Source organism: Metopolophium dirhodum, chromosome 2 (genome assembly GCF_019925205.1).
Source record: "Metopolophium dirhodum isolate CAU chromosome 2, ASM1992520v1, whole genome shotgun sequence".
NCBI lineage: Eukaryota > Metazoa > Arthropoda > Insecta > Hemiptera > Aphididae > Metopolophium > Metopolophium dirhodum.
The window spans coordinates 3,059,280-3,068,760 of NC_083561.1; the positions used below are offsets into that span (position 1 = coordinate 3,059,280).

Below are 9,481 nucleotides of genomic sequence, written 5' to 3' on the forward strand. Positions count from 1 at the left end.
AAATTTTGACAACATTTTAAGTTTTAACTTCAACAGCTTATGAAAAACTATTGTGGGTTTAAGATTGACTTTTTTTATTAGACTTATAATAACTAATAAGTAATAACCCAACGAAGAACTTTGTATTAAATGTTCATGTTTATTGATGGAACAAAAAATTATCTATTGACAATAATTGTTAATTATAGTTTTTCTTTAAATCTATGATGTAGTTCCAAAACGACTGGCTTACTTTAAAAGTAATATATTAATATATAATATTCCTATATTACAAAATTATAGGGGAAGTATTGTGACAATGTGTGCTGTGTGCACCTACACTAATGTAGCAAACACATAGTAAGAGATTTCACGTATCGACCAGCCAATTTTCCGATACTGCTTGTACAGCATTTACAACGACAACAACCAATTTGTTACCAGCTTGATAATCGTCTGATCCAAACATTTAAATATTACATATTACATACTATAGTATGTCAACATAATTTAAACTCTTGTGAAATGAAATTTATATTAATGATAATATGTACTATTTTACGTATTGCTGTAACATAATTTTATTAATAATTACGCTGCGTCAGGTTTCGACTGTTTTGAAGTATATGGACATACTTAGATAAATAAATAATAATACTTTAATACAAAATACAAAATAAAAAGTGTGCAGTGAAATATTATAAAAGTTATCAATACTAAAATTATTCATAATGAATGTATTAAAATCATTAGTAAAAATATAAATAAAAAATATAATGTAATAAACAAATCTGAAAAATAGTTGTGTTTTAGGTATTGTATGATTTACAATCCAGACTTAACATTAAAAATAGAACAAAACACATATTTTAAAATCTTAAAATAGAAAGAGTATAAAGTACCCAGTAGGTAATTCGATTAGATATTACAGCCTTTTGAATATAGGATTTTTATCCATTTGTTAAATATGTGCATTTCCCACTAATCGAACTACTTTCATTAAACAATCTTATAACATAAATAAACAATACTATTTAAACAATGGAAGAAGTGATAAACTAAAGTAAAAATATATATTATAATGAAATATATTGGCAAAACTAAAACATTATCACAGTCATATTTTTTAGTATTTTTCTTAAATCATTGGTAACAAATGCTGACATCCTCATTATAATCATATATATTTTTTTATAAAAACTTACAATTACCTTTTTTTATTAATTAAACCCTCTGTGTAATCCTTTAAAATTAAATTCTCTAAAGGTTTAAATTAATATTCACTATTCATCAATGGTATGGAAAAATCAATCATATTTGGTAGAACAATAACTTTCTGTAAACATAAAATTTATAATTGTAAACACACATAGATATAAATGAATATTCTAAAACTTTAATAATAATAGATCAATTTACTTCAAATTCTTTGATTAAAATATTATGTAAAGCTTTAGTAAGGACATCCATGAGTGGAACATTTGTGTCATTTACTTTTGGCTTAGCTTCAAAGTTTATTTGCGGACTACCTTTAAAAGAAACCCTAAAAAAAAAAATATGTATCATTTATAAACTAAGTTTATTTAAGGAATATATTTATAGTTTATACAGTTAAATATTAAAACCAAACAAAGGTATTAGTAGTTACTATATGGTTATTAAGTATTTTGTAATTATTGACATATTTGTTGGTCGTTAAAGTAATCATCTACTGTTCAGTCTTTTGATATAAAATATAATGACTATATATATTACTTACAATATACTCATCAGGGGCGGATCCGGGGGGGGGGCAGGGGCCTAGGCTCACCCAGACCTCTTCAACAGACAAGAGACTCCTCTTTTTACTAACAGAAATATTTTAAAGTGTGTAATATATATTTATGGCAAAGAAGTAATTTTTTTGGAGGCCCCCTTTAAAATTAAACCCTGGATCCGCCACTGATACTCATGGAAGCATTTATTGAATAATATTTTTTATTTTTTAAAAATATGTAGATCTTATATTTGAGACATGCCTCATAAGGTATACTAGTTTTTTAACATAAAAATGATTGATATTAATGTTATATGTTTTTTGAAAATTTAATTTCTGAACTTGTAACCAAACCATATTAATTTAATTATTAAAATCTAATAAAAAACAACTATCAAATAATAGTCCATTACATTTTTACTACTCATAACTCATCAGTGGCGCAAATAGGAAAAATGTTTAGGAGAGCTCAAGCTCCAAAAAAATATGTTTTTCAATTGTAATAATATAAATAATATTTATTTTTTTTTTGAGGTGACTTAGCCCTCCCCCCCCCCCCCCCCAAGCCCCTTACCTATTTGCACCACTGTAACTCATACTACTAATATTATTGACCGAGCACCAATCATTAGGTTAATATAATAGCTTAGATAACTAAGATTTAGTCCATGGTTGAATATAAATTGTTGTAATTTATAACAATAGACAGATTTTTTGTTAAATTGTTAACTCTCTACTAACAAGCCACATGTTTTAAAATGTTTTGTTAACCACTGAGCCCTATATTTTATGAAACAAGCTAAGCCTAATATTAAAGGTAGATTATTAGTTTAATAATCCAACAAATAACCCTTGTTAATAGCAAGTACAGTTTAACTATTATAAATTTTACATATTTTACTACTATACATTTTTTTATTAAATTGATAATTTACCAAACACGATCGGTGGGCGGTGGAGGCAAATTGATAATAAGCGTTCCAACTAATTGTTTCACATCTATTACGAGAGTAAGTTCCTTTTTAGCAACATTTTCAAAAACTTTTCTTACAAATTTCAGTTCAAGAAAACCAGAAGAGCAATTTTCCATAAACCTTGTAATACGGCTTCCTTGAGGTGGTGGTGGGTCATTTAAGGCCTGCTGTTCAAACAATCTTTCTGCAAAATTAACATCCTCTCGTGCATGTCCTTCATCATTTGATGTCTCTCCACTATCTTCTTGATTAGAGTCGTACACAGCACTTCTTCTAAAAAATAGTTTAAAAAATATATAATGTATGTATAATTTACAAGACTAGTTAAAGAAAAAACACTCTTAGGGCAAGTTTGACTATAAGGTTTCTCTATATTATGAAATGAAAAAATATACCATTAAATTAAAATAGTAACTAGTAATAATACATAAAGAATAATAATTTATCTTATGACACTGTAGACTAAATTATCTCATTTATTTTCATTGGTATTATAAAATAATAACAATAGGTAGGTAATTATATTAACTATTAAAAACAGAAAACATGTAAACAAAACTCAATTATATTTATTAATTTCTGGTAAATTAGAAAAAAAATGGAGATGGGAAACTGAATAGTAATCAATTAATAAGCTGAACGAATTTTAATTATTAAAAGAGAGAATTTTGATATCTCATGACTTATTTCTTAGAATTTATTAAAATATATTTACTATTAATGTTTTTTTTTTTTTTTAATCTATGTTATATTGTACAAAAAATGTACATTTTATTATTTATTAAGTTTGCTAATAGGTCAATTAATTTTAATATCAATGCTAACCCAGGATTGGTATGTTGTACATTTGTAAGATGCAGACAAGATATGCGGATGCAATATCCCCTTAAGATCAAAATAATAAAATACTATTTTTCTTATAATATGATAATAATTAGAGATTTAAAATAACTTATTCTGCAGTCATCAAATACTTAGTTTGAATAGTATTATTATTGATAATTTGAAAATTCTATGTACAACAATAACGTTAAAAATAATAATTCATAGTAACTTATATATACACTTCATCTTTTTGTTGTCGAGCTTCTTCTTTTTTTAATTTCATAAGGTTAAGTTTAGTATCAACTGATGCTTGAAATGTTCCATTATAGGTAATTTCAACTTCAAACCATATTCCTCGATGATCCACCCAAGGTTTTGATACGCTGCGTATAGTTGGTATTTCACCCTTCCCAAAACATAAACTTCGAATCACCAGTATATCCATTACTTTTGGCAACTATATGTGAAAATATAACATTAATTGTATAATATAAAAATATAAGTTTATTTTTCTAAGAGTTTAATTTACCCTTATAGCATTTAACTTCTTTTGGAATTTGTCGGCAATCATTTCAAGTATTTTAGGATTTTGTAAATAATCAAAGCATACGCGGCCCAAAAGCATATTTAACCATAAATACTCATCAGAAATGTCATTAATTTGAGCTGCCACCAAGTTCTACAAACATTTGTATATTTAAAATATGTATAAAAGGTTAAGATAAAAATCAAAATTAATGAACTTAAGAGGACAATATATGGTGATGTTATGCAGACATATGTTGTTTCAGTTTGACAAACGCGTAACATAGCAAATTTTATGTTCAGCAGAACACGTTTAAGTCTGTTAGTTTAAAAATTAGACTGAATTGACCTCTTATAAAATTTAAAAATAAGATTGTTATCTAGGCTTTGTATTATATTTTATTTTTAAAACGAATAATGAGTATTTTAAAATTCTAAATTGTTTATACATCTTAAAATACTCTATAACTCGTGTTTTTGGGTAAATGTACTTTACAAAAACAGCCAACTCTAAATTGTTTTTAGCTCATTTAATAATAATTTTCAAAAAATGTTTCACACTTCTAAAAAGGGACAAAAAAACACATCTTTTCAAAAAAAAAAAAAAAAATTGAATATCTTAAGAGGTAAAGTACACTTCTTCAAAAACAGAAAATATTATCTATAATATTAATACCTCTTTTTTTTTTTGAACATCCATCAATACTGGATAATTAGATAATTCGTAAACATTAAACAGATAACCAAGATAAGCTTTGATAAATTTGTTATGTTCTTCTACATTTTGCTTTTTCTTATTTGTCAGTTCATCAGTAACTACCACATCAAATGCAGAAGAAAGATTTAATCGATGAAACCATAATTCTTTTTCTGGATCATTTCTAGCAAATAAATAAATTTTATCGGAATCAGTTTTCCATTCACCATCTACTTCATTGTTTTCTTCCACATCAGTCAATTTTTCAGAACTTTTTGATGTAGTTGCCTCTGACTCATTGATTTTACGGTCATTTAGGCTCACCTAAAATTAAATTATTATTATTTATTCAATTTATTCACCATTTGGAGATATTTTAAAATTAGTTTTGTTAAAATTAATTTATTTTAAATTGGCAAATTCGTAAAACACGTATGAGTAGTTATGCAAATAAAAAAATATTAAAAATTATTAAACTTACATCAGTCTTTGATTTTTTCTTTTCATTTTGCTTATTTTCGGAATAACTAACTTCATTTTTAAAGTCATAATCATCTTTCATATCTGATATGCCACATTCCAACATTTCCTCATAATATGACTCTACGATGAACATAATTAAAATACAAAAAAAAAAACAAAATAAAATACTAAAGCTGGATGTGCATAAAAATTAACCTATTTTTGGAAATTTAATTATAGACAGTAGACACCAATGTTATCTTTTCAAAATGTGCTTTGTTACCATTATCATTATCTATTTTTTTTCACTCAAGAAATACTTTACTACAGTAGTATAATAGTATCATTTATTAGTTATTACTTAGTTAAAAAAAAAAAAAACTTTATAATTATTACATTAACAAATTATACTATATTTTGTTAAATTCCCATATAGTATACTCCTTTTAGCACCCCAAACTTTATCATTGAAATTATTAACATTGTGCTATGTAGCTGAGTATACCTTCAACATATTTGATGGAACATCACTGACTATAATGTATTAAAAAATAGTAATTAATGATCAAAATATTTTACTAGCTTGTGATGACGGTGTAACATAATCTTTACACATCCATTCATCTGGTCCTTGAATAAATTTTTTAAATTTTAATGAGCGTCGAACACCAATTAAAGACTCAGAGTTTAATTCTATACAAATAGGGTATTTTTTACTCCATTTTCTAAAAAAAATGTAATAATTATTATCTATAATATTTGATATATAATACTACATACCTTTTATTTACTAAATTTTGAGGTAATAAAGTAATGTTACATTTTGACAACTTATACATGCACTCCTTAACAAACAACAATTTAGGTTTGGTTTCATTATATAAAGATCTTTTAGGAACTTTATAATATGGATAAGACATAATAAGTATTGATCCTTTTAATCTAACATATACAGAAATAGTAAGTGAAAGTCGATAAGTTTCTGGGCGATAATCGTAGAGAAATTGGTTCATCCATCCCTAATCATAATAACAAACAATTATTTTTAGTTAATTTTATAAGCTTAAATCATAAATTAAAGTAGATAAGTTTTGAACATTTGTCATAGTTACTTTAAACAACATCAAGCTTGGATCGAGGTCATATAAACTTTTCAATGATCGTATAATAGAAGCTTCATTATCAGGAATATAGTCTAAATTAGGTAGGAACTGATTTTTTTTATAATCTTCTTTTGTAAATATTTCCAAAACATGTCTAAACTTATATGCAATAAGACCACCAAGCACAAAAGTATTCTGAAAAATAAAAATTGGAAAATATGTGAATCATTTTTTAACGTCCTGAAAATGTTGGTATAGTCAACCTTTGCATAAATGAAAAACAAATAATAATAATTTGCTCGCATCTGTTTACTTAATTATACACAAATTTAAATCAAAATTTCTGGAGAATTAAACCTCTATAAAAATTATCACAGGGCTTGATGTGGTGCAGTGATTGGCTGCAGTCACTAATGTGTGGTGCAGTCAAACATCGTCCAGCACTCCAGTGTTACCGGCTCCCGAATGGGTGACTCACAAATGTTTGCCCCACATATTTCAACCATACCAACCATAACCTCCAAAACACCCAATGGACATGTTGCCAAGGATAAAATAAAAATATAAATGATGACTTAAAAAAATTAATAATAATTACAAAATATACACAATCTTGTTTTTGTAAATTTGTGACTATATCATCGAATTGGGACAGAAAACAATTTTGAGGTGGATTTGGTCAACATTTTATTTGTTTCTTCATAATTATTTATTTTACAATACTCACTAAATACATTGGCATATATTTGTAGCTGATATAACATCCGGTTATTCCAAACAAAATTAATATAACATATTTCACTTTATCTTTTGGTTTTAGATGTTCATGTTCTGAGCAACCATGTTGAATTACTACTGGAGTATTTGATTTCAGCTCTAAGTCTTCTAAAGCATCTTTTGCCGTCTCTATATTATCTATTGCTATGTTTTTTTCTGTTAACTTTGTGTATCTACGGCGAATACCAAACAAATTTCTATCAATAATATTATATTGAATTTGTTCCTCTTCTTCAGCTTCATCAATTTCATTTGATATCATAGAAATAGAATCATCATCTTGACCAGAGTCATCAGTTTTCCTAACAATAAATAATATTAAATAATAAATATTAATTTAAATATAAAATTTAAATATCATTACTTTGACATTATGCTTAAATCACCACCACTCTCGCTTCTCCACAATCCTTCTTTAATATCCGATAGAAAACTATCAAGGCGTTTAATAGTCGAATCACAAGGTGAAGATTCAGCATCTAAACTAGATGATCTTTTTAATCCAAATAGGCCTAAGTAATGAGAATTCCCAGAGGATTGTTCAGGTGTTTTTAATTGTTCATCGGTCGACCCTAATATAAAAAAACAATAATACATTTTTTATGATATGCTAAATAAACAACAACTAATAACAATCATATTTAAAAAGTATATTAAAATTATTTGTTTAAATAATTTTGTTTACAGTATCTCTATGCAAGTGTAATACCTGTTGATTGTACTTTTGTGGGAATAGAACACAATCCTTCTACCTCTTCATCTTCTGCATTGAACCGTACCGAAAACGACATTTTCTCTAAGATAAAAGTCAAGTAAATTATTTTTGAAAACTAAAAAATTGAATGAACCAATAATATGTGTATACGGTATAACTATAATAGAGTAATATTATTTTGTATTCACTTAATATGTCACACACATTATACATATGCATAAAATATCAATATATATATACGGAAAATTAAAACAATACAATTATACGACCTTCTACAATGGTATTATAGATAATCGTCGTTACACCAAAACAAACAATAGGTACTTACCCTTTCCCACAGTTCTTCGAGTTTTTGACAACTCCATAATACACAACAAACGTGTTCCTACATAAGGAACTTAAATAAATGGATTTATCAACCCAAAATGTTCTATTAAGTCATCGTGAATTCACGAAAATTATAATTACCATTGTAATATTATTGTTAGTTTTAATATTTTATAAAATTACATGTAAAAATGAAGTTTTAATCACACATAAAAATGTATCTTATCAAACAAAATTAAATATCGACTATCAACATGGATCATAGATCAAGATATAATTGTGATAAATGGACTGGAAACGTTTGCGGTGGTGATCAGCTGGTGAGTGGGGACAGCCACAAAAAGGTTCCTCACACTGGGGACACAATGTCTTCAGCGCTACCAGTGGCGTTATTCGGCTTCACATTTTGTATCTTAATGTCCGTGTTCTATATAGGTTTTTTTTTTTTTTTATAATTTTTATTTACAATCTGTTACAATAAAATGAACAATAAGTAAAATAGATAATAGAATAAGTTGCTTGAGGAAAGGACGGATTTAAGAAGCCTTCCAGTGAAGATACTTTGTCATTCTATATAGGTAGCGTTGTAATCTCTGGGTCCCCATTGCGACCCCCCCCCCGCACTTCATAGCCACTTGAACATACATTCGTGGCCACGATAAGCTGCTCGTTTCCAGTCATCGAGACACGGAATATTATATTAAATTTAATCTATTCTGTGATCGAAATGTATAATATGAATAATTATAGGCACGAATGCACGATGTTCCAGTCACGGTTCAAGATCTATCTTAAACCGTGGTTCCAGTCCATTATATTATCTTGGTTCGTGGTCCGTGCCTCAATCGAATATCGATGGTTGTTGTTTTTTTTTATCATAGATATCATTGTTATCAGTTAAGACAAGAGAGCTGCAGTACACCATTGTAATACTATTACGCTATGGAGTACACCTAATTCAAAACTAAATACGAATCCTCGTTAAAATATAATAATATAATAAATTGTTATACTTATACGCATATGCATGGTGTATCGCGAGTATTTACCCATTGCGATGACTCCTGAGATAATAAATATGGGTATCATAATTCTTTTTTTTATTAGACTCACAGAGACAAGCAGGACTACACGTATTTTATGTTTTAATTTTATTTAATTTTTAGACTAAAAAAGTTGAACAAGTTATTTTATAGAGTTTATTTTTGTGAACATTTTATTTTCGTTAATCTCATGATTTGTAATATTTTTTTTAGTTTATAGGTAAAACAGCAATAAACCAGTTTTTGTCCTGTCCCCCTCTACGGCTAAATGCTAATGGGGATATCCCAACTGGACATC

The 9,481-nt window shown here is 27.1% G+C and overlaps 1 protein-coding gene across 4 annotated transcripts; it reads right to left on the reverse strand.

Annotated features, from left to right (window-relative positions):
* Positions 1-700: 700 nt before the first annotated feature.
* Positions 701-8,464, reverse strand: LOC132938032 (testis-expressed protein 2). 4 transcript variants are annotated; one of them, XM_061004689.1, is made up of 14 exons: positions 8,142-8,463; positions 7,808-7,894; positions 7,463-7,670; positions 7,049-7,400; positions 6,331-6,516; positions 5,999-6,237; positions 5,798-5,943; positions 5,238-5,359; positions 4,736-5,080; positions 4,064-4,213; positions 3,774-3,991; positions 2,671-2,979; positions 1,399-1,522; positions 701-1,315 (listed from the first exon to the last, which is right to left on the reverse strand). In XM_061004689.1, exons 1-14 carry the CDS (start codon positions 8,176-8,178, stop codon positions 1,253-1,255), a joined length of 2,586 nt encoding a protein of 861 aa, XP_060860672.1. In that variant the 5' UTR covers positions 8,179-8,463; the 3' UTR covers positions 701-1,252. The 4 variants fall into 4 exon arrangements, with proteins under 4 accessions (XP_060860672.1, XP_060860671.1, XP_060860673.1 ...); XM_061004688.1 differs by having other exon boundaries at positions 2,671-2,982; positions 8,142-8,458; XM_061004690.1 differs by lacking the exons at positions 701-1,315; positions 1,399-1,522 and having other exon boundaries at positions 2,845-2,982; positions 3,764-3,991; positions 8,142-8,464.
* Between the last annotated feature and the right edge of the window lie 1,017 nt (positions 8,465-9,481).